Source organism: Schistocerca cancellata, chromosome 3, assembly GCF_023864275.1.
Source record: "Schistocerca cancellata isolate TAMUIC-IGC-003103 chromosome 3, iqSchCanc2.1, whole genome shotgun sequence".
Classification (NCBI taxonomy): domain Eukaryota; kingdom Metazoa; phylum Arthropoda; class Insecta; order Orthoptera; family Acrididae; genus Schistocerca; species Schistocerca cancellata.
Genome location: NC_064628.1, coordinates 283704524 through 283731072, shown reverse-complemented (window position 1 = coordinate 283731072; position 26549 = coordinate 283704524). Strand labels below are relative to the sequence as shown.

Here is a 26549-nt window from a genome sequence, read left to right as displayed (position 1 = left end):
TCCTTCTCGTCTGTCAGCGTGTGCGGCACACACCGGGCACAGATGTTCTTCCTGAACAATACTTCTTACACCGTCTCTGCGTATCTGTGACTCTTCTGTTGTCACTGTCAAAGACAGTCGCCGACCCTCGGCAAGCATCCGCTTCACTCTTTCGACGTTGTCTGGCACTCTTCTTGTTGACAGTCGACCGCAAAACGACTCGTCCAGGCCGCCTCCCTTTCCGTCTCTAAAGAGTTTACATCACGCAATACACACTTCATAGTTACTGCTTCAACTTCATACACTTGCACTGACATCCCATGAGCCTCCGTCACAGTGTTCCCTAACTTGAAGCAAAATTTCATGTCGACGGGTTGCTCCATTTTGCAGTGACACAAGTTTTCATATTGACTCCGTTAATTTGGCCGCAGTCTGCACCATTGCTCCACTTCGGCGGTTTTCGTCATAGGAAGCGCCTTTTGACATTTCTCTCATTATAAGTGACGCTGATGTTAGCCTTTGGGACCATTCAACGAATTTTTCAGCTCGCCTTGTATTTTTTAAGCCATCTCCTCTGTAGAGTGAATGAATTTTCACAGTATGGTACTAATGAACCGAAGTTTGACACCTGCTTTCTCTACGACTAGGCCTACGATATCTTTCCATTTCATATCCCCATAAATTGTTACATACAGATTCTGCTATGAGTTTTCTGATTCGAACTGTGCTTCATTGCCATAGTACTCATGGACTATAACGTGCTAGCATTTTGTGATGTACACAGTTTTACGCTTCTGAATATCTGAAGCAAGTTTCGTTTCCAATCTTCGCACTACTTTGAAATATTAATAATCTGTTACTGAATAACTGTGCAACTTATTCTCAGACAGTGGGTCATTATACGTAGCAGTATCATCTGCAAGAAGTCTGGGAATGCCATCAATATTGTCGATCAAGTCATTAACGTACAGCATTAACAGGAAGCATAGCAATACATGTCCCTGAGGTACATGTTGAATTAGATCTGCATCTGTCGATATCAAAGAAATCATTAATCCAATCAAAAACCTCATATAATTGGACTTAGTTAATAATCGTCCGTATTTCACTGAATCAAATGCTTTGCCGGAAGACTAGACAAATTGTGTCTACGTTTTTGCCTTGACCCACGGGTCTAAGGATGTCCTGTGGGAAGAACGTTATTTTGGTTTCATATGAAAGTCGTTCCAAATCCATGCTGGTTGGAGTTGGAAGAGTGATTTTGTTCGAGATATCTCATTACATTTGGGCTCATAAGTTGTTCTAAGAGCCTACAAGTGCTGGATGTCAGTGACATTACATGGCAATTTTGTGAACCATTTCTGCTATTCTTCTTGAAGGCAGATGTGAGCAAATAATGGGCACAGATTCAGAGAGATCTACGGTATATTATGGTCAAAAGAGGGTCTAAGTCAACTGCAGATTCTGTATAGACTCTGGTAGGGAATCCATTGGACTTCGGGGGACCTGTTCAGTTTAATGATCTTATCTGTTTCTCAGAGTTATCGCCATTAATATGTACAGGACTCATTTTTCTAATGAGACTCATTTTTCTAATGATGCGCTAATTGTGCTGTGTCAATATTTGTAGTGTTTCCTTTGTAAAGGAACATTTGGAAACCTAGTGCAATACTTCTGCTACTCCTTTTCTACTGCTTTAGTTGGTCAAAACAAACACAGTGGCGTGTCAATGTTTTCCTTTCCAACACAGTGAACAGAAGAGCTGAAGAAAACCAATAAATAGCTAGTTGTATGACACTGTGCGTACTGCGGTCTAAATTGAAGCACTACTCAACGCTCATACAATAGACTATTCTTTCCAGTACAAATCATTCTTACTAACTGTGGTGTATAGATACGCTCTGATCTCCCAAATGGTGTCTTGGGAAGGAAACTCACCACGCAGTACATAGTGTACTCGCAAAATTCCTCACCTCACCACTCCTTTTCAGTCACCAATCGTATTTCTGAATAGTCACCAACTATGAGTCTCCCAAAGATCAGATTTTTCCCTAATATCTTTATGTCCTTCGTATGGTACTGACGTGGAAGATATTACTATTTTCTTTGAATATTTCCTTAATCTGGTTTCGCAGTACCACCAGATGAGTCATTTCCAGATATCACAGATGCTGCAGTTGGTTCAGATTCCCTTTAGCGATCCCGTTCTAGCTTAAGAAACTCGTAACAAACAACACAGCCTATAACATTACATGTTTATGGTTAATTTAAATTTTTACAATTTTTTTGCTTTAAAATTTTCACATATTAGTACTATATTTTCTGTAGATGTAAAGTAAAGTGTGCTACAATGGAGTTTGAAGTTCTTCGCATTGTATGTGAGTAATGTATGTAAAATACTACGTAAATTGTTTATTACTGTAAGTAATTTTCTGATGACATTTCGCATTTAAAAATATTTGTGTGTATAAATTGTTAATGTTGAGGTAAATTTGACAGTTTAAGAACTGGTCACGCCTAGGAACAATGTAAGAAATAGGCCTTATGTAAAAGCCAGTATGCTTGTATTTGAAATGGAAGTGGTTCTGGAAAGTCGAAAAGGTGGCAAGGGCAAATTGGCGCGCTACCTAGAGCAAGCGCGGAAAGTAAGCCACACAGTTGTAAGCAGCAGTGATTGAGGGAACACCTCTGTGGAGCAGGAGAAACTTTGCCTGCAAATTTGCACAAAAATGCCTCGGACGAAGACTGCAAATGGCTTACGGGACAGCTGCGAGTTGTTGAGCTACTGTATTGTATGTAAAATTGAACAACGCCAAGAAGAGAAATTGAGCCCATACAGAAAGATACTTGCAGGCCATACTATGGGTAGTGTTGCCGTCATAATTGTTCGCCACACCCAAGCCTACAGCCACCAGATAAGATTTTTTTTTTGTATTTTTACTTTTGTACAACGTGAAACATTAATTTAAACTGTGTTTTAATAATCATTCTTGAACTTTAAAGGAACTGGTTCATCCTGTTATTTCATCCTAACCATACACCTATATAGAGTTTGTTCCTGGTGTTTGATTAACCCGAGTATCCTGTTTTACAGACTTTTGAAATGCCAAGTTAATATAAAGAGTTACCATTTAAATAGTTTTTGTGTAAATAATAACAAAGCTTTCTCAACTATTGCAAAACGCTATAGTAAAAGTTTGCTTACGTAAAATTCAATCAAAGTGAAGCCAAGTTATTAGAATGTGTTAAATAACTATACAGAATTACTTCAAAGAGTAATATCTTTTGAAAGTAAATTCCAGTAAGAAAGAGGTTTTCTTCAAGTTAAATATACAGTATAAAAAGTGTGTGCTTTAGTATCTAAGTATTTTAGTATTTAAGTTTGTTGATTATGGAAAGTGCTTTTCTAAAGGTCCCCTGGCCAATTTTTTTAGCTTCCTTGAAGTTATCACAGGGCTTTTTTCTCTTTTCCAAGCGCAATGTATAAGGGTGTAGTCGAGCATTGTTTAAGAGGAGTAATATTTATTTGAGGAGCCAAATTAAACAGTAGCAAGAAAGTGGGCACAATTCAAACTCCTGCTTTTCCAGTACTTAATTGTTTAATTGCCTGGATAGGCTGGCGGCCGTCAGTACATGTTTTAAACCACTAAATGAACTTTGAACTGAGTTGTCCTAGATTCAGTGTAATATTATTCATACTGCATTTCTATCTAACCGGTGGGTAAGATCTTAGGAAAAGAACTGAATAGTCTGATTTACTTATCCATTAGACACAACATGGTCAAATCCTGTAAAAAGGGTAACTCTATTGATTAGCTTTTCCTATGAACAGGACTATCCTCCCACAGTGTACTTTATTTAGAAACTAAACTAAATTTTAGTAAGAGGATTATAAGTGGGAATGTAGAGACAGGGTTTCTGTTATTTAGGTAAAAGCATATTAAATTCCAATAGTAGTGGTAGGGTTATAAGCTCTACTTGAAACCTTGCCTACAAATTTTGTTAATCATATCTGTGAAGAGACCCTATGAAACGGGATGTTATTCCAGAATTTTTCCACAATAAAACAACGCACATTTAACCTCAAGTGGTGAATTAACAGTGTGCGACCTGAGAATTGTATTGATTTTAGTAGCTGCTGTTCTCACAGTATCTCACAAATAACTGCAAATTCTCTTCGTTATAGTTCAAACTATTGTTAGTCATACTGTACAAGTTTTAAGGGAAACAGTGGGAAGAAAAACGAGATCATTTGATTAGCTTGTTTTGAGATTCTGATGTAATATTGTTCATATTCTACAACAAGTGAACCACTGTTTGTCCACATTATATGTGTTTTTCGGTATCTCACTGAGAAACGGTTTCAGTACGGAGGAAGCAAATTTCATGTCACCAGTGCTCTCATTTCAGAGATAGAACGGCAGATTATGGTATAAGAACCTATACTTCAAAACTGAACCATTGTAATTACCGTAAAGAAAGATGGTTCAAAGAGCAGAATGAGAAACAGGGGAAGAATAACAAACTCGTTTGTTTAGATCCGCCATTGTTGAAATATTATATGCACACTACATAGATGTTTGAAGAGTGTAGACGAGAAAATTAATTAGGATATTTCTGACAGAGCGGAAGTAGGTGTAAAGAAACGGAAAAAAGTTTTTTCTGGTAGATGTAAGTCCACAATATATTGCACGCGAACTTGTTACGACCAGTATGAAATCAACAATAATGTTGTCTACATAAAATTTCACACGCCAAAGTGTTTCTTGGAGAAACGAATAAATACGCTGTCCTTGGTCACTCTATGAAAAAATAATGCCTAATCTAAGAATATTGATTATAATATCGCGATTGAAGGGTCGTGAATATTTTGAGTTCAAGCTAAAAATACAAAATCCATCAAACATGATGAGTTTCTTTTTGCAAGAAGTACCGCTTTCTACTGTTGTATCTCTTGTAACAAGACTGAAAACGTTGTTGCTAAAGTTGACAAGAGTTCCCATTACTCTTGGTTCATTGATTTCGGGTCAACAGTTGCATCAGGATAGAAGATTTAGTTAACTGTGATGAAACCAATTTACGAGACATCTCTTGACGACTATCTACGATTTAAATTATTTTTCAAATGTATGGATGCATGTATCGTCTAATAGTACAATCAATGAGGCGTTCTGTCCCATGATTTTCTCTTCGCTTTTAACTTTGCAGAGGATTATATTCGTTTATACTACGAAAAGTGTCTGTATTATGGCACCTTCATGCGCTTGAAGTGCAGACTTTGGCATTGCTGTAAACATGTCGTAGGTTCCTCCACTTGTTTTGACCAGTATTTTGTACAATACTGGGATGTTTAGACATCATGAAGCCAAGTCCCCAAAAATCATTTCCATCTATTACATACTCGTAAATTTAGTAATGAATGCTTTATTTTTTTACCACTTTTAGGAGATGTGTTTTAATCATTTGTACAGGTGGTGTGTATAACAGTAGTGAAAAGAGCCATATAACATCGCCCTCATTTTATTTCTTTCAACAATGCTGACAATATTTCTCAAAATTTGAGTAGTCCTTGCTAATTATCAGTTCTCATTGTTTCATGTAATTTTCATGTAATTTTTTCCTGGAGCTACAAATTCGGGCTTGACTAATGTTCAGGTAGTGAAGTATGTATGGTAATAGCTGTTCCATAGGGTATGTATGTCCTTAATATTTATTGATGATGTAGCTAAACCACCAGACACTGGTTGAAAGTAGAATTTTCAGTTGTAGTATAACACTAAACACGTATAGTCAATGAATAAAAAGTTGTCATTTAGAATTTTTGTGGAGATTGCTTCCAGATATCCAAAACTCACACTGCCTTTGTTATTCTAGCAGATACTGTCTTACTCCCTGCTAGATTTCTTTTCCCTGATAGAAAGTGTTTTGTGTATCACTTGTTTGCATTTGATATCTTATATAAAGTTGATGAAATACTGAGCTATGGAATCTTTAGTATAAACCATACAAATACAACTAGATATTTATATTTTCCTGGAGCTACAAATTCGGTCTTGACTAATGTTCAGGTAGTGAAGTATGTAGCTGTTATTCACGCAATAAATACAGTCGACAATAACAATGGTATTTCTTACTACGATGATCAGTCAATTAAGTGTTCTTAGTCATTGTAGACAGCAAACCTAGAGTATATCATAACAATTAAATTTAAACGGCTCATAACTTACAAAAGTAAATGAAAAGAAAACTTATTGAGTAACAGCTGTACCAACACATGTGCTCTGGAAGACCAAAGCCAAAAGCCAATCTTAAATACAGTTATATATACAGGAAACTGGAAGATATAGAAAGGAAGAAAGCACAATAATATGTAACTACAACAGAAGAACAACCAATTATCATAAAAAATCAATAAATATTCCAACTGTTAAGATATGGATACTTTACATATCAACTATGACTAGCAAAGCTACAAAAATAAAACTCATAGAAGTAAAGATTTAAAAATTAACAATTTTTGAATTTATAATTCCATTCATATGATTCAAACCATGTGGTACTTGTAGAAAGGTTTAAAAGCAAATAGTGACAATGTGATATGAATACTGAAAATATTTACCAAATCTCAAAATATAAACACACAGTTTTAACGATGTAAATTAAACATAAAATGCTTACTGGGTGCTGAAGAGAAGTATCTGAATGAGGCATATTACAGTGAATGTTAATAAATTGAAGATACTCCTTCTTTAAAGAATATCAACAAAGATAATACTCTCTTGAATAAATCCTCCATGTGGTTAAAAATAATTGCAGCATTATTTCTTCAAAAAGGATTGAATTTGGTTCCTGAAACCCTGTGGAAATCATTGCAATATTTTTATATCTCTTTGAAGACCTTCCAAAATACAGCTTGTTAGGTTCCAGGAGTGCACAGAAAGTGCAACTTACTAAATATGAGATCAAAACTATATGTAAGAAAAGACCTATTAACTAAAATTTCTGTGATATATGTGAATCATGTAACGCCTAATGTCACAATTTTATCTACACAAATGAAGTTTTGCAGAGTTAAATGATAGCTAATTGACTTTTTGGCTGACTAATCAGTTACAGGAGTCCATAATATTTGGTAGCTATATGAATGTGCAAAAAGAATCAGTTTCTTAGACATAAATAGGTACACATAGCAACTTTTTAGTGCAGTATTGAATGTAATGCTTTCCCTTGAATATGTAATGTATCTTTTTTAAACACTTAAGATTGCCACAGTGGTGGTTAGTTACATTGAACAACCATGAAGGAAAACGACTTTAATCTGGATGTGAAACTAGATGCATTTGAAACTGGACCACACCCAAAACTAGGAGGTTCAATAAAGTAGATTTTTAAAATACAGCATTGTGGAATGATGTCTTTTCTCAGATTTAGAGTGATGCTACCTAGAAGAGAAAAAGGATTATCGAGTCTCATGAAATGTTCTTCACATATTGACACATTTTTATGTTTGACAAAACCTCAACCATCCAATTCTTTGATGTAGATTGCAGTTTCAGAGAAAAGCGTAATTATGATACATAAAAGTGAGCTTTATAAGTTTGTGGACTCCCCACATTTATGAGAACTAGAATTATGGATTACTTTTTTGAAGGTAGACTGGAACCTAATCTCTTAAACTGTGGCGCTGTGTGAGATAGAAAATTTCTGAATTGGAGTTCCTACAAGTTAATTGCTCTTGCTGACTTTTATTAATGTATGTGGTACTAATACATGGTACTCATTTTGAAAGCGCTGGTAGACAGCTCTATGGCAGTCTTAATTAGTGAAAGAAGCTTGACAGTACATTTTCGCTCTTGAAGATAAAGTCTTCTCAGGTTATCAGACCTGAAGACAGCAAGTAGGATGCCACACAACGACACCTTGACTCAGCTAATAACCCGAGAGGACTTCATCATCCAGATTCGGCGAGAAAGTCTCAATTACCACATTTTCATTCTTGTGATGTTTTCTCAACAACTGTCAGTCTCAATTTTTTTTTAAAAAAGGTTTACTTGTGTGTGTTACATAAGGGATTAAAGTTAAATCTACTAGTCCCATTTCGAATGTATTGTGATGCAAAAATTGCAGAATTTTTGGGTTGAGGCTAAAGTTCCAATAACTTAGAAGTACTTAGATTTAACAAAAATATTGCCCTATATAATAACATGTGTTCAACAGTTGGTAAGAAAATAAAAATTTTACATGTAACTTATTCATCTACAGAGTGATTTAAATATCCTCAGTTATTATGAAGCATGTGTATCAGTGAACACTTATTTAATTCGTATCAGCGCCTTATCACAGGCTCATATCCACTACATCCTAACTACACAGATACTCTCTCACATTGGTGGCGACTAGTATTTTAGAGGTAGATGAGATTACTGGTTCTGGTACTTATAGGATAATACACTACGATGAAAATAATTTGAGATTGATTTTGTTGTTGTTATAAAATTTATTTTTATTAAATTTACAAAAAAAGATAAATGCAGCATTTATTGTATTCAAGGATGAAAAGACTTTACCGTATCTAATCAAAAACGGTTTACTTATTTGCGAGGCGATTTGAAAGGCACATCCCCTATTTTAAATAACTGAGTATACAATACGAGATTAATTATTTTGCAGGATATCCAGGATTTCCTTGATGGTGCAAAAAACGGTGTGATTTACTTCAGCCTTGGTACTAATGTGAAGGGTAGTGCAATGCCCGAGCACAAACGAATTGCATTCTTGGAAGCTTTTATGCAGTTACCACAGCGAGTACTTTGGAAGTGGGAGGTGGACAGCCTGCCTGGACAGCCGGAGAACGTCATGATAGCCAAGTGGCTGCCCCAGCAGGACGTCTTGGGTAAGCTTCTGTTCAGTGCACCAATTCTTGTAGGTGCAACACTGTAAAAGCTATTTGTCCTACCTCACTTTTCACTTTTCCAGCACATCCAAACATTCATCTGTTCATTACCCAGGGAGGACTTCAGAGCATGAATGAAGCAAGTTATTTTGCAGTACCCCTGATAGGAATTCCCTTTATTGTGGACCAGCAACAGAATGTGGCTAAGATGGTACAAGCTGGTATTGGCTACCAGCTGCTGTTCAGAGATGTCACTACTGATACCATTCTGAAAGCCATTCACACAGTTCTTGGAAACGACAGGTAGGAACAGAAATATTAAATTTCATTTATGTTATCAAAGAAACAAACAGACAGATACTTCATTCCTCCTCCAGTTGGAGTATTGCTTACTTCTGTATTGCTTACTCCTATTGATGTGTATGTCACCAAAAGGTGAGCCTGAATTTTATCTCTTTCGTTTAGCCTAGTCAAAACAATATTTAAAAATAACAGGCGTTTTCTTAATTAACTTGCACGAGATATGTCTTTGTTTTAGACATACAATGGGGAATTTCTGTTGGTGAACTTTATTTCCTCACACAGATTACTGTCTTATGGTGATAATTTCCTCCCCCTCTTTGTTATTATATTTAAAAACAGTATTTTCCATGTCGACTGTAGAAAGTTTTTGGTAGTGGATACTGACTTTTGTTTTTATTCATATACACCTACTTTTTCATTAACTATGTTTAGCTGCTTTTTACACTATTCTTTTGCAGCTATTCGGAATTGCTGTTTGTAGCCTATGATTATCTGTCCTCTTTTACGACAGCTATAGAGAAAACATGAAGCGGTTCTCAGCAGTATTCCGTGAGCACCAGGAGAGGTCCCTGGACAATGCCGTCTGGTGGATAGAGTACGTGATACGTCACAAGGGTGCTCCGCACATGCGCAGTGCAGCCCTCGACCTAAGCTGGTGGCAGCTGATGCTGCTCGACGTGATTGGATTCGTTATTGCAATGGCGTCCATCGTGGTCTACGTGCTGTTCAAGGCAGTCACCTACTGCAAAAGACTTTTGGCTGTTAATCTGAAGCAGAAGACTTCGTGAAGCTACTTTTGTAGGTGTCTACAGTCGTTCTATAGATTGAACATGAGAAGAAAGAGGTCAGAAAGAAGTTTTTGTGATAATTTATCAACTTTACCGTCAGACACCTTGTTCGTACATGATACTCCAATAAAAAACAAATACCCCTGCTGTGCAGGTGACTGGAACATAATTATTTTCATTCATTAAAGGACGATATTATGTATAAAATAAACGTATTTTGTTTCACATTGTTTTAGTTTCAATGGAATTTGCACTGTTATACATTACGGAGACTGGAGACTGAATTATACTCACATCACATTTAATTTACTAGTGCATTTATCTATTTCTCTCTCTGTGTGTTGTGTGTGTGTGTGTGTGTGTGTGTGTGTGTGTGTGTGAGAGAGAGAGAGAGAGAGAGAGAGAGAGTATTTGTGTGTATGTGTGTGACAGTTGCTTCAATTTCTTGGCTGTTGCTGTTTTCATATATTAACTCTGCCTTACGTATATGAAACTAGTCTTAATATTCATCGATGTCACTGTTGTCGGCAACACAAATTTTGGTAGTATTGATGGTGACACTGATGTTATTAATAAGACACACAATTATTTCAAAATATACACCTGAATATAGTTCCTAGAAATGACGGTAGTGGAATATTGCAACACCAACTGCAACACTAACTTTGCCTCCATGACAGTCACCATCGATCTGTATAAAACAGTAATTATTCAGTGATCTAGATCCAATCTAAATACGGGTATGCCTGTGTACTGTGTATGATCCCAGGACGGCATTCAAAAGAACCTGGTGAAAGTTTGTACTGGTAATATCAGCCGGCCAGAGTGGTCGAGCGGTTCTAGGCGCTTCAGTCTGTAACCGCGAGACCGCTACGGTCGCAGGTTCGAATCCTGCCTCGGCATAGATGTGTGTGATGTCCTTAGGTTACTTAGGTTTAAGTAGTTATACGTTCTAAGTGACTGATGACCTCAGATGTTAAGCCCCATAGTGCTCAGAGCCATTTGAACCATCAGTAATATCAGAAGAGGCACAGTGGCAAATAGGCTTTGCTGATCGCCATCTGAGGCTAAGATGTTAGATTACTACCCACAAAAGATAAAAATCAGAGTTCCTCACTAAACGCCACTGTCAGCTTAAATGACCGAGGATTGTTATCTCAGTGTAACCGTTGTGACACTTCAGTCTGAATAGAGCTCCTAGGTGATGTGTTTCACTTCGAGCGCGCGGACGCTCGTCTGATTCGCAGGAGTCGTTAGAAGTTAACACATGTCTACATATGTGAAGTGTAAACCAGTGAATGTTCAGCAGAGCACCATGAACCAAATTAAAAAGTCACTGAGACAATTGTGATGATGTATTGGTTGCCTGTGGAAATGAAGTACTTGATTAATTAACAGGCGGGAAATGAATCAGTAACGACTTTTTACAATAATTGTAATAACATCTACACTAACCGAGCCACAGAGAAGATCGGCCTATGAAATGAAAGCACTCGTTGAAACAAACAGTATGAGCTACTCAAATGATTATTCAAGCACATAACTAGTCCCTGAGAAGGGTCTGAATTAAATAATTAATTAAGGTCTGTCTAAATGTACAAAACAGATACACAAATAGCACTGCAGCTTGTATTGGACAACATAACAACACACTATCAACAAAATTTAGGTTTTTCAGTTATCAGAATTTCATTGCTGTTTTCAACTCATTTTTGCATAGATACGCTCATAATTTAAAATCTATCGGAGCTACATAAATTTAGACGAAACCAGCAGAAACAGCAGATCATTTCCTACGAGACTGACGTGCCACTTAAATTTACATCGCAGAGGTTCAAGGCACAGTCCAATAAGAATAAATTTACTTAAAATTATGTGTAAATAGCATTCACTTTAATTGCGACTGTGGGCGAAATATTCATCGACAAATTTATTAAGATATATCATTTTAATCAGTTTCTCATCAAGTACTTTTTGGTATCTTTAGTTTCAGGATAGCACACAAGGCGAAAATTACGATTTGGATTGACGAATGACAAAGTGAATTGCTTGTCGCAGTTGATGAGAAACCCAGTTACCCTCTATAAAAAGGCTCAGCTTTTTTTGCGTGTAGAGCCATTCTGATCTTCGAATCTGCCACAGCTATCAACAATTTCGGATTGGAGGGAGTTTATATTTTCGATATTTTCATCCTAAGATCTTACTTTGAAATTCAATAGGTGATGCAAAAATAGAAGGGCCATGTTCCCTCTGGTGTACTTTGCTTACATTTGTGGCGTCACTTGTTTAGGTCGCTGCCCTAGCCATGAGATCACAAGCCACGCACTGTTATCTGTAATGTCGTCGCCATAATGTGAAGAGGCACAGCCCTTATCAATGGAACCATAATAAAGATTTTACAAGCCATACGCCTTTTCCTATGATTTAACGTTAGAAGGAAATTCAAGTAACATTGATGACACACACAACCACTATGTGGCTTCCAAGTTCAAGTCAAATGACCAGTATTATTTTGAAAGAAAATTGTGTAATTTTCACATTAATTGAAATGGTGCGAAAATTGTGTGATTTTCACATTAATTGAAATGGTGCGCTGTTCAAAAAAAGACGTTGCCAGTACTATAGTATTTCATTGTTTGTCAAAAATACTTAATTAGCAACACTTCTGTGTCAAAAATATGTAACTTTCGCCAGAATTGAATCAATTGGAACCATGTTCATGGGGTGCAATCAAGGGTCAAAATTTGCCATATTGTGTCCAGAATTGAATCGTGCTCTTTGTAGGTGGAACCGAGTGGAGGGTTTCAGTCAAATGCTCCATCGATTCAGGCCTTCTCAGCTGTCGTCTGTAGATGTGTGAACCTACGTTATGGGTTGGAAAACCATAGGACTGATATGTCAGGATGAGTTACACAGCTGAAGCAGCTACTTTGGAAGCAGATTACCTGTAGAATGCACAGATCACGTACAAAGTAAAGACACTACAATTGTTAAGCCTTTAACAGTAAGTTGCCAAAAAAATTCGTAACAACTTTTCTGAATTTATTACCGTCCGCAAAAGTTGTAGCGCTGAAATTATTTCCGAAACCAAGAGCTAGATGAAACACAGAGTAGTAAGTTTACAAGTATTGAATGAGACATAGAACGCATATTGAAACGACATATTAGACGCCATAGTAGAAGGAGTGTTCATTGCCGTCACCATTAATATTATGTCTATCGTAGTCAATACTGAATGCGATTGTGAAATTATCTGGAGAAGAGTAACCGGCCTAGGTGAACTCTCATGTTATCATGGGATGCTTTTATCGGCTAACCGACGTAACGTTTGCAGAATAATTCAAAGTAAATTTATGATCAGTAACGCAATAGTGCGGAAGTACCCCGCTTACGTCGTGTTCGCTGGACGCCACTTTCATCTACCGAGTACAGACTGGGATATTTATGGATTCATCGCAGGTGGTATGGCCAGAAAATCTTATGAGGGAGTTCTGAACATGTTTTCGGAAAACTGTCTGTAGCAGATAATTCGACAACACACACACACACAATGGAAATATTTTGAACCTCACAGCTACAAACAGATTTGACATTATAGACGGTGTCAATGTAGACAGGGATTAGTGATCATGATGTCATAGCGACGATGGTTAATGAAGTCAATAATTCCTTCAAGAAGACTAAGAGAGTATTTACTCTGGAAAGGGCAGATAAGCAGTTATTAGTATCAAACAATAGTGTGAATAACTAAGCAGTAAAGTAACATTTGGATAGCTCAATGAAAATCAGACTACACATAGAAAGAACTGTTACAGTATAGTACACAAAGGTAACGGAAAGAAATACATCATGTCAGTCCCTGGACGTTACATCATTACCTTTCGCCATATGAAGATACGTAATGCACCCAGAAACAGTATCGAATATGATCGTTTTGGTGGTACAGTCGTTATGTTGTTGTAAGTCATAATTTTACGTGGGCGTACTGACCTCCAAATTTTTGAACACGGTACACTCGTCGGTCAACGTTACTGGACACGGTATTCGTTTCGGAGTGCGTATTTTCAAGAGAGCATTCAGCCCTGGCTTCAGTATTAAGGGTGACATGCGTGACCGCACTGAACTGCGCAGGAGAAGGAGGAGGAACAGGAAGAGGAGGAGCTTTACCCGAACGAGAAGATATTCGGCGAATGGACTGGCCTGCCAGTTCCCCCGACTTAAATCCCATCGATCGCCTTTCGGGTGCATACTGCAACAGACCCACATGCACCTACGAACGTCGAGCAGTTGACAGCCACGCTGATGCGAGAATGGAGCGCACCACCACGACAACTCCTAATCAACCCTGTGACCTGCATTGCGGCACACAGCAAAGCGTGCATTGCCATCCGTGGTGACCACACGGAATGCTACGAACCATGTCCCGCCTTTTTTAGTTTGCAGGGGACCATCTTGAAACGTTGTGGCTTCAGTGTAATTACTGCCTTTGAAAAAAAAAGTGTCATTTCGTTCATTGCGTATTTCTTTCAGTTGCCTACTGTGTTATAATTGAAGGAATGGTTTCTATGCATGGTTCAAATATCATCAAGCTATGCCGTTTGGCATAGCTCGAAAGTTACTTTCGTCCTTAACTTCTGCACATCAGACTACTTTGACAATGGAAGTGCCGTCACGCTCAAAAGTATCCGAACGACCTGAATTGCATTTCGCCTGATTCGCATTCAATCCACATAACGCAGCTGTCTCGCAGGTCCTCTAATCGCCACTTGGCACTGTCGTTTGACTATTGAAAATGGTTCCAACAGGTCACCACTAGGAAACACTGCTCTGGATCGCAATAACTCTAGATCAGGGCCTCACAAACACGGAAAACCGCACGCGTGCAAAGCGGGGTGCAGCAGTGCATCGGTTCAACTCGGTAAACTTCGCCTCAACTCGGCTTGCTAGGTGAGACCGACGCCGTGCGCTGCCCAATGCGCTGCCAGACGGCTTAGTCAACATTGGAATACGTAAGCGCAAGACAATTACCGGAATAATGGAACCATCTGCTCCAAAAATGGAAAATTGCCGAAAGTCAATTTAAACCGGAATGGGAACTCTCCTACTTTTTGTGCGTTGTGACGATAAAGCCAAATGTCTAATCTGCGGTACACTAATAACGTGTGTCAGAAAATCGTCTATTGAAAGGCACTACAGCAAATTTCATTCAGAAAAGTATATTGATATAACAGGGGATGCCAGAGAGGAAGAATTACGGAAGTTGCAAACTCTTGCAGAAGAGAATTCTGTATCTACAAACGAGGTTTGTTGCAAGTACTTTAGCATGTATATTTTGGTTAAAGGTCATGCGAAACGAAATAACATTTGTTTGGATTCCTTAGTTTTCGTTTTCGCATAAATTATTTCTAACGTATCTTTTTTTCTCTACTTTAGGGTGAAGAAGATGAGGGGTGTTGCGAAAGGACTCTCAGAGCTAGTTACAAAGTTGCTCTACGTTTAGCAAGAGCTGGGAGGCCATTTATGGACGGGACATTAATAAAAAACATTATGTTGGACGTAGTAGAGACTATGAATCCCACATTAGCTCCCGCGTACAACAGAATACCACTTTCCATAATGACAATACATCGAAGAATCAACGACGTTGCTGAGAATTTGCATGAACAACTGGCAGCCAAATTTGAAAACTTCCTAGCTTACTCCATCGCACTTGATGCGTCCACGGATATTAACGACACGGCTCAGTTAGCAATATTTTTGCGTGGCGTGGACGACGACCTACATATAACGGAAGAGCTCCTGGATATGATTTCGTTGAAGGACACTGTTACAGGGGCGGATATTTTAGCAACTGTTGAAATGGAAGCTCAAGGAATAGGACTCCCTTGGGAAAAGCTGTTTTCCGTAATCACAGACGGGGCACCAGCAATGTGCGCTAAAGCAAAAGGGTTTATTGACCTACTGCGGAAAAAACTTAACATGCCGAATTTACCTTCCGTTCATTGTTTTGCACACCAAGAGGCTCTTTGTGCGAAAGGTATCGGTCTTCAAGATGTGATGAAGGTAGTGGTGCGTATCGTGAACTTCATTCGTTGAACTCACTCATCGTCAATTCAAAGAATTTATGATTTTCTTTGAAGAGGAGTATCCATATATTCCCTACCATGCTGAGGTGCGCTGTCTGAGCAAAGGGAAAGTGATTTCCCGAATTTTTCGACTACGCCACACTGTGGCTCAGTTTTTGGAGAGCAAAGGACGTCCGGAGCCACTTTTTCATGACCCTGAATGGGTAGCTGATTTAGGATTTTTAGCAGACATTATGGCTCGCCTAAATGATTTAAGTCTGAAACTCCAAAAAGAAAACAATCTCATCAACGATATGATCAGCAAAATAAACGCTTTCCAGTATAAACTGAAGCTCCTCAAAAACAACCTTTCAGATAAAAATACGCAACACTTTCCTGAACCAGGTAAGCAAAGCGACATATAAAATGTACCTTTATTAAAGGAGCCTGATTTTTATAACCGCTCTAATCAAAACGGTACTATGTTTTTGTTTGACAGCTTCTGTGCAGGAAGGAGCGAGCTTTGAAAACTACGTCGAGGTGCTACAATCCCTTGAAAATGCGTTTAACGACCGATTCCAGGTAATGTGCCGCTATATATGACATACAGCTAAATAAAGGAGATTGCGTTACATATGCAAGTGTAACATTACATTAAAACCAATAGTACACATTACATGTTTATTAAAATCTATCGCATTTTCGAAACAACGGCTTACATTACTTTCATTTATTAACATTGGCTTTGTTATTGTTTCAGGAAATTACCTACCTGCAGTCAATTCTCGATGTTATTGTGAAACCTTTTTCGATGGATATTGAAAGGGCGCCTTCAGATTTACATTTCGAACTAATTGATTTGCAAAGCGATGTTCACCGAAAGGATGTGTTTTACAATACAAAAGGTTTGCTCCAATTCTACCAGAATTTGCCGAAGGAAGAATTTCCCTAGTTACACAGAGAAGCAGCGAAGATTATTTCAATGTTTGGTTCCACTTGTGTATGTGAAAGGTTTTTTTCTGTTTTGTCTTGTACAAAAACTAGATTGCGTGCCAGGATTTGTAATAGTAATTTAAAAAATTCTCTCAGAATTGCTGTCAGCCAATCTCTTGTTCCAGATCTTAGTAGCATAATTGCAAATAAAATAAAGAGCACATAGGAAGATACATTTGTGTTGAAACCAGATTTAAAATTGTTACCATTACAGTTATTATATAAACCTCTTTTGTACCGGTACACCAAACTAAGCTCTCCACCTAGTGTACATTAGTATTTGGCAATGACGAAGACAACAGGGTAAAAGCTTTGAAACAGGTCGAGACAGGCGGCGCGAGCGACACAAGCTAAGGGAGTGAGAGAGGCAGCGCTGTTGCGCAAAGCCGAGGAGTGGGGGGTCTGCACCGTCGTCAACATAGCGCAGCCGTCTTCTGCACTCTGCACTGTGCGATGCACCGGTGCATGCACCTTGTGCGGCCCTGCTCTAGATGTAAAGTAATAGTACGATACTACAAATATCAGGGAACACCTTATCACAGATAAGACTGTCCTTAAGGCTTGCAAGCTCACATTTATTGCAATAAATGACATACCTGAAATGTTACCACTCTCATTATTACGTCAGATAGGTAATGCACGTACTAAGTTCGTCGTATTCATGATTTCCTCTTCAAAGTAACATATCGTACTTATTGTTTAACACAAAATGACATTAAAAATTGACTTACTAACGAGTAGCTAGTTGAGAACATGCATGAACTTCAAATGACATGACGAACCGCCTCGTTCTGCATATGGATTCAAACCCAGGTCATGCAGACTAAGCAAAGATTTCGTGACTGACGGGTAATAACAGTCATTCCTGATTAGGCATACAGAGAGTGATATACTTCGATTTTAGACAGTATCAGTTAGCAAGTACCAATTTTAAATTACATAACGCAAAAATTTTTAACGGACCCGAATTCCTACCCAGCACCTATTGCCCCTGTTAACGAACTGCGAGAGATGTTAAATATTGCTTCTTAACAAGTAACTTACTTGAAATGCCGTGAAGTAAAGCTTTGTGTTGGATAGGGATTCGAGCCCAGAACCTAATCGGATAGATATCGAAGCACAATCAACTGTGACATATCGCATTTTCTCGGCAGCCGCTAGATGTTTTAACTGAAATGACGAGACGAAACATTAATTTTTTCCTTCCCAGGGCTTCAACCCAGCACCTATCGCTGTTTTATTCTAGATAAAGCGAACGTTAAGTATGGGTATGATGCAACAACAGTGACATGTGAGCATGTTTGAACTAGAAATAATATGACGAAGAGTTCAGTGCTGACTGGGAATAGAGCCCCACACATATATTTGTTGACTACACGCAAAGATACGTCAGCTACCGAATTTTTCTCCACCAGCATCTCGGAATAACATCTTGAACTTACAGTGATCTCGCAACTGGTTCTGTGTCTCACTGGAAGTCAAAAACGTCAAATATCGTTAGTGCTGACAACGAATGAAAATACATTAAATATCGAAATTATTATCCACCAGGGGATAGGTGTTCTCATGCTAGGTCTTGATAATACATAATGAAATCTTTAGTGCCGGGCCAGGATTCGAACCCATTCACACGCAATATGTGGAGATGTTGAGGAATCTGCAGTTTTGAACAAACAACAAATTGTGGCCGAGCTGTATTGTCACGATGGGAACAAATTCCGCGTTAACGGCGGTCTAAGTTGAATTCCCAGTTCGGAGCCAGTTTTATCGAGATACAGAAGCTCAGATGAAATATGGAATAAGTGTCCTGTGAGCCTATATAGCGTTTGTTTCGTCACTAGAAATAAACAACTAGTATAAGAATGGTTACTGGTGATAGAGTTTCTACATGTCGCCACTCCAGACTTTATTGTGCTCAACCTAACGTCTACTTGGTAGAAAAGGAATATAAATTTTAATGTGAATTTCAGACCAGAATGCCATTATATCTTCTTCACTGGGTGTAGCCAGAAGAAAATGGAATCTGTCTCTCCCTATCTAAAATTACTGACCGAAGTTGGAATCGAACCCAGACCATAGATATATGAACCTCTCACCAGCCCAACAGACCACCAAATCCGCTGCTCAGTGGTTCATTTTTCTATCATAACACCGTTGTGCCACACTGGCAGAGAATTCTGTGACACAGGCTCCCTGTATCAATTTGCAGCATGTTCAGTAAATTCATTTATTTAGTTGACCGAATCACCATGAACTAGCTGCCTCGGCTAAGACTGTATCTTTTTCTCTAAGACTGTATCTACAACACATATTGAACGCTGAAGACCCAGAAGAATTAAAAAACAAAAGTAGTTTATGATAGCAACGTTAACAATATCGTTCGAAGTATTCATAGTATTGTATACGTGTGTGTAAACGCCTTCCAATGCCCACTCAAGGAAGACAAGGATACACAGTCTAGCTTCAATATTATAAATTCGCCCCAGTTTGCGGATGAACTCAGACTTAGGTTGATAATCATTTAGAATATTTAGCAGTTCTGTACCCATTGGCATTAAAATCGTTTTCACCCAATGATCCCCACAGATACAGGAACACTAATTGTGATACCTCTCAGACAAAATACTTATGCAGTGCTATAGTGCTATCAGATGAAAAGATCAAACTGACACAAACTGTGGGAAGTATGTTTTACAACCTTTGTGACTGGATAATGAGGTTTTCCCTATTTGAGATGTCTGTGAACATTGCTGATTGAGACGATTTAAGACGAAACTAAATTCCTTCAGCTACGACAATGTTTAAAGAAATCGTTTTAATGGCACTAAATCGTGGTTTGTGAATCATTTACCGGGCGTACTCTGCCGCATTTCACTGGTTGGAAGGCAAAAAGCTTACTGACAAATTTCACAGAAGGAAAAGAGCGACGAAATGTCTCCCACTGGAAGGTCATGTTGTTTTATTTAAATGATTACAAAATCAGGTAAAACGAACAGTCAGGTTGTCAGTATAAGCACATTACTGTTGTCAGTATGATGTTGCACTGCCCAGGGCCTGTAATGATAAAGGGCCCGTTTAAGTCAGGCATATTGTATTCAGAAGTGGAAGAGAGAGCACCACTAAATTCTAATCCGTATGCATTGCATACACAGAAATTACTGTTACAGTGTACTTATGGAGCTCAATGAGTGAATTGCGTATTTTCCGGTGAGAAATAGCACTGGCAAACACTCTTCACTACATTAGTTTACTTAAGCTGGTGTCACTCTGAGCTAGAATTTATGGTCAGCGACTAAGTGTAAGGTCAATGAGTCGGATGCGAGTTTTGCAACTGTGAAATATTTCCCTACATTATAGAAGCGAATATTAAATTTGAACTAATATTGCGAAAATTTTGTACTTGGATAGCTTAGAATGAAAATCTTTCTGTTTATTGCAAAGGAAAACAATTGATTTTCTAAAACATTGTCTGTCATACACAACTTGAAGCAGGTCATGTCGACCAAATCATACCGAAGAACTGACAGCGACGTATATCGGAAGGCAGTAAGATATCTTGCCTTTTGGTTTGGCAGTACTCGATAGCCATTTCTAGGCGCAAGTAAATGAAGAAAAGCAGCGCGTTTTTGTTATCAAGTAACGTCTTCATTAATTACTTTAGTTTTAATGTAATCTACGAGTAATTACTGATGTTTGATATTAACATGAAAAGGATTCCGTAGACAGGGAAAGAACCTGTTCTTGGGAAACTACTTCTATAGTGACCAAAAGGCATCACATGATCTTAAGTCCAGTGTTCCAGCAGCGGTATGAAGAAAATGATAGTAATAATGACGGTAATAATCGAACTATCCAGTAACTTCACACTTCCCAGTGGATTTTCTCGAAGAAATTTGCTGAATTTGTGAAAATATCAAAATGGATTCACATCGAGCCTATGGTGCCTAGAAGAGTCTTTACATCCTGCTGACATGAGAATAGCATAATCTCCGCTTCAGAAGCTCGCTTGTACTTAACCATTTAATAGACTCGCGTTTTTTTCCACAGTGACTAATTTTGTAAGCTAAGTACATCATCTGTTACAGCACACCCCTGGGGCTGGGAAATGTGGTCGCAATGGTCTGGCGGAACGAACTATCACAGGTGCAATGCGTGGGTTCAGGCATTTACTTTTAAGAGGCACAAACAGATTTACTTTACCCCTGGTAACATCAGGAGAAAGACATTATAATCCAGAATCCGCATTAAACATCACGTTCCTTCATTACCAACTGGGCAGAGCCGGTTTACGTTGGGAAATGACAGCGGAAGTCATGGTAAACAGAAATATAGTCGCCAGTAAACTTACATTAGAAAATTTTATTTTATTTGATGAACCGATAGCCATTTAAAGGAACAGGGCTCTTACTTTACTTGTACTTGATTGAACTAGATTAGATTTAGATTAGATTTACTTTCATTCCAATTGATCCATAGTGAGGAGGTCCTCCAGGATGTGGAACATGTCAGAAAAACAACAATACATGACAAATATTTATAACTAAAACAAATAAGCTAATGTACCATTCCACAGGTCCCAAGTGGAATGATCGTCATTTTTTAATGAACACTAAGAGTCATTTTACAAATACTAATGCACTGAATTTAAAATAAAAAAGTTTTTTATTTATTTATAAGGTAATAAACATGTAATACAACTACTGTAATACTTATTTACAATGAACACATTACTGCACTGAAATGGTGCAGAAGTTAGATTATACTTACACACACACACACACACACACACACACACACACACAAATTTTCAGTGAACACATTACTGCACTGAAATTGTGCAGAAGTTATGTTGTACTTATATACAAATCAGTTGGTTTTACTAAGAAATTCATCAATGGAGTAGAAGGAGTTGGCCACCAATAAATCCTTTAGGCTTCTCTTAAACTGAATTTCATTGGTTGTTAAGCTTTTTATGGCTGCTGGCAAGTTATTGAAAATGTGTGTTCCTGAATAATGCACACCTTTTTGTACAAGACTAAGTGACTTTAAATCCTTGTGAAGATTATTCTTATTTCTAGTATTGATTCCATGAATTGAGCTGTTGGTTTGAAAAAGTGATATATTTTTAATGACAAATTTCATTAAGGAATAAATATATTGGGAAGCTGTAGTTAGTATCCCTAGTTCCCTAAACAGGCTTCTGCAGGATGTTCTTGAGTTCACACCACATATAATTCTTACTGCACGTTTTTGTGCCCGGAAAACTTTAGCTTGGCTTGATGAATTACCCCAAAAAATAATCCCATATGACATTATGGAATGAAAGTAAACATAGTATGCCAGCTTTTTCATTTTTATATCCCCTATGTCTGACAAAATTCGCATTGCAAACAGAGATTTGTTAAGACGCTTCAGCAGTTCTGTGGTGTGCTCCTCCCAGTTGAATTTATTATCAAGCTGTAATCCCAAGAATTTAACACTGTCCACTTCTTCTATCTGCTTGTCATCGTATGTTAGGCATATACTCGTGGGACACCCCTTAGAAGTTCTGAACTGCATGTAGTGTGTTTTTTTTTTCAAAGTTTAGTGACAAGGAATTGGCTAGGAACCAGTGATTAATGTCCACAAATATTTTATTAGCTGATCTTTCTAAGACTACACTTGATTTGCTATTTATTGCAATGTTTGTATCATCAGCAAACAAAACAGACTTGGCATCTGGTAATGTTACTGATGAAAGGTCATTGATATACACAAGAAAAAGTAAGAGCCCCAAAATGGAACCTTGTGGGACCCCACATGTAATTAGTTCCCAGTTGGATGATGCCTGATAGCTTGATACATGTCTCTTTCCTAATAACACCCTTTGTTTCCTGCCAGAGATATAAGATTTGAACCATTTTGCAGCATTTCCTGTTACACTATAATATTCTAGTTTACTTAAAAGGATATTGTGATTTACACAGTCAAATGCCTTTGACAGATCACAAAATATACCAGTTGCCTGCAATTTTTTGTCTAATGAATTAAGCACATTTTCGCTGTAAGTGTAGATAGCCTTCTCAATATCAGAACCTTTTAGAAATCCAAACTGTGACTTTGACAGTATGTTATTTGAGATAAGATGGTTATAAAGACGACTGTACATTACTTTTTCGAAAATTTTTGAGAATGCTGGCAACAGTGAAATTGGACGGAAATTTGATGCTATTTCTTTATCTCCCTTCTTAAACAGTGGCTTAACTTCAGCATATTTCAGCCATTCAGGAAATATTCCACTGATAAACGACTGGTTACACAGATAGCTTAATATGTTACTTAGCTCAGAATCACATTCTTTAATTAACTTTGTTGATATTTCATCATACCCACTAGATGTTTTTGATTTTAAAGATTTTATGATGGACATTATTTCTGTTGGGGTAGTGAGGGTCAAATTCATATTATGGAAGTTACTTGAAATGTCTGGTCTAAGGTAATCCATAGCAGCATATACCAAACCTGACAACCCCATCTTTTCAGTAACAGTTATAAAATGTTTGTTAAAAAGTTCTGCAACACTTTACACATCTGTCACCAATGTATCATTTACTCTTAATGCTATTTGTTCCTCTTCATGTCTGGTTCTACCGGTCTCCTCCTTCACTATATCCCATATTGTCTTTATTTTGTTATCTGATATGACTATCTTTTCCTTGTAATATATTTGCTTTGGCATCCGTATTACAGTCTTTAATATTTTGCAGTATTTCTTATAATGTGCTATAGCATCAACATTGGAAATGTTTCGGATTGACAGATACAGTTTTCTTTTTGTTTTACAAGATACTCCTATTCCTCGAGTAATCCATGGCTTCTTTGTAGACTTTGCTCTAACCTTGGTAAGTTTTGGGGGAAAGCAGTGTTCGAATAAGGTAAGCACTTTATTAACAAAAATGTTATATTTTTCATTCATGCCATGAGCACTGTAAACATCAGTCCAGTGAATGTCTCTGAGGAGATGTTGAAAAATTTGGTGCTGTACTGTGATTCGAATTCGTATCTCCTCTTTCGAGGATATGAATCTCTCGGAACAGTATAGTTCAATCATTTCGTTCCTTTTCTGAAGACTGCAATCATCTCTAGGTCTCCACCAAAGGTAAGTACGTATGTGGGTACGAATCCCGATCCAGTACAAAAATATTCATAATTTCATTTCAAACCCTATCACGTGCACACCGACCTATTAGTGAAAATTAACGTACATTTTTAATGTCTGTTCATGTGTTACCAACAATCGCAATAGGTGTCGTTATTTCTGGTCAAACACGGACACTTCTTACTATTGGTGAGTAAGCAATTGATACTTAAGCTATATTCGTGGATGCACGGTAGGGTGCAGTTCGATTGTCGCTTGTGCACAAAAGTTTGTATCCTTATTTTAGATACAAACACCTAGCAGCTGGTAAGAATAACCGATACGAAACATTTGATTTTACTTAGTTAACAATCTGATTACGTGTTGGGTTCGTATCTCCGTCACAGAACTTCACATCATGCACCTCATCTTTAAACGCATCTACACTTTGTTACTTCAGAATAGAGGTATATCAGACATCTTTCGTGGTTAATTAACAGGGACGAAAAGGTCTTGATAGAAGTCCCGGTTTATTACAAAAACTGTCGTCTTTTATTTTCAAGTTTAGATTTGGGTGCTGGTATTAGCAAAAATTTCGGTAATTCATGACTCTTCATGGCTAGTCATCAATATGATATGATTAGATCAGATTACATTAAATTAATTCTTGTTTCATAGATTATGAATACGATATTTCGTAATGATGTGGAACATGTCATTTTAATGAAAAATTTCTTTATATACCATGATTCAATTTCTTCGAAATTTTTTACTCTCTCTCTCTCTCATTCTTTTTGATTGTTCTCTCTCTCTCTCTCTCTCTCTCTCTCTCTCTCTCTCTCTCTCTCTATCTGTCACAGACACACACAAACATTCTTTTTTTTTTTTTATTTGTTTGTTGTGCTCTAGTATCGGCGAGGCACGAAAACGTCTGTGAATGAGTTCCTCAGTTTTGAGTAAACTTTCGGAAGAAATATAAAAACAACTATGAGAGTTACTGATTTATGATGCTTAGTTTGCAGTTAGTTCTGACTATTATTAGTAACTACGCTCCAGTCCCTAAACCTAGTTACAGAAATGCGAGTCAGTATTGCAGGCCATAGCAGCCGCTACTTGGAGACACCAACTATGGTCACTTCCCAGCCCGCTGTAGGATCACATTGGTTCGTCTTCTTCCTGCTGGTATTGTAACTGATTGGTTGGTTGGTTTGGGGAAGGAGACCAGACAGCGTGGTCATCGGTCTCATCGGATTAGGGAAGGATTGGGAAGGAAGTCGGCCGTGCCCTTTCAGAGGAACCATCCCGGCATTTGCCTGGAGTGATTTAGGGAAATCACGGAAAACCTAAATCAGGATGGCCGGACGCGGGATTGAACCGTCGTCCTCCCGAATGCGAGTCCAGTGTCTAACCACTGCGCCACCCCGCTCGGTTATTGTAACTGAGATTTGGAAACAAGGCAATGTATGTTTGACAACTCTGTGATCGACGAGTTACTTCCTGGTGTGCACGGAATTAAGCCTCAAAGTTCGCTTGATGTTGCCTGTCATTTCCATTGAATAATCCGAGTTGTTATCGCTTGAGGTGTAACAAAAGATTGTAAATTTACGGTTTTCAGCCCAGGAAAGTCGTTGCACGTGGAAATCGCAACTAATCTCGTCTTTTAAATAACGGTTTACGAGATCTAGTCATTATTGGTCTCGTAGGAGGAATCTAAGACATACTTCTTCGCCAGCTCTGTGGTAACGTGCTGACCTATGAAACCGCGTCTGATATGGCTCGCAGTTCCAGTATCACTAAGTGTAGCGTGTTTATCCCTTCTGTGAAAGAGCTACAAACAGTCAGATCAAACATCGATAAGGAAATCGCAAGAAAATACTTTCGGCTCATAGCGCAATGGTGAAAAACTTACAATTCTGCACAACAGGTAACGCCTCTTTCCACTGCTGACAAGCAAATTTTGGCTTTATAGGAATACATAACTTTATTTACGAAATGCCACATTTGCATGCATCTTGAGTATAACACAGCATACCAATTAAACACAGACCGAATCAAAATCTAAGTGAGTAGTATTTTACCAATTCGTGACGATAGAGGCACGCTTGTGTACAGATACTCAGTTTTATTAAAACAGACTTTCGTCGTAAGGTTATTCTGTGTAGTTTTATTACATTTCTTATAATACAGCTCACAATTTTGGCAAGGTTACCTTTAGTGCTGTTAAAACAATAGTAAACATGAGAGAGAAATTAATCATCTACGATATATGCGAATTGTCTGATGTTATCTATAACAGTCTGAAAATGCACATGCGGTTTATTGATGACATGCATGTAGAAAACTTGTTGTGAGTTAAAGCTGTCAAACAAGGTTTTATGAAGAATAAAATGCCAGTACCAGAAGACAGCTAA

At 37.9% G+C, this 26549-nt stretch overlaps 2 protein-coding genes across 5 annotated transcripts in view; both read left to right on the top strand.

Moving 5' to 3' along the window:
* LOC126176268 (UDP-glycosyltransferase UGT5-like) overlaps positions 1–9963 on the top strand; it is a 200541-nt gene extending 190578 nt beyond the window's left edge. Inside the window, exons 3-5 of the mRNA XM_049923416.1 lie at positions 8650–8872; positions 8956–9175; positions 9687–9963. Of these exons, the coding sequence (XP_049779373.1) occupies positions 8650–8872; positions 8956–9175; positions 9687–9963 (720 nt within the window). The remainder of the gene's footprint in view (positions 1–8649; positions 8873–8955; positions 9176–9686) is intronic.
* Positions 1–26549, top strand: part of LOC126174953 (UDP-glycosyltransferase UGT5-like) — a 486206-nt gene that overhangs the window by 255876 nt on the left and 203781 nt on the right. The gene's annotated exons all lie outside the window — the stretch shown is intronic.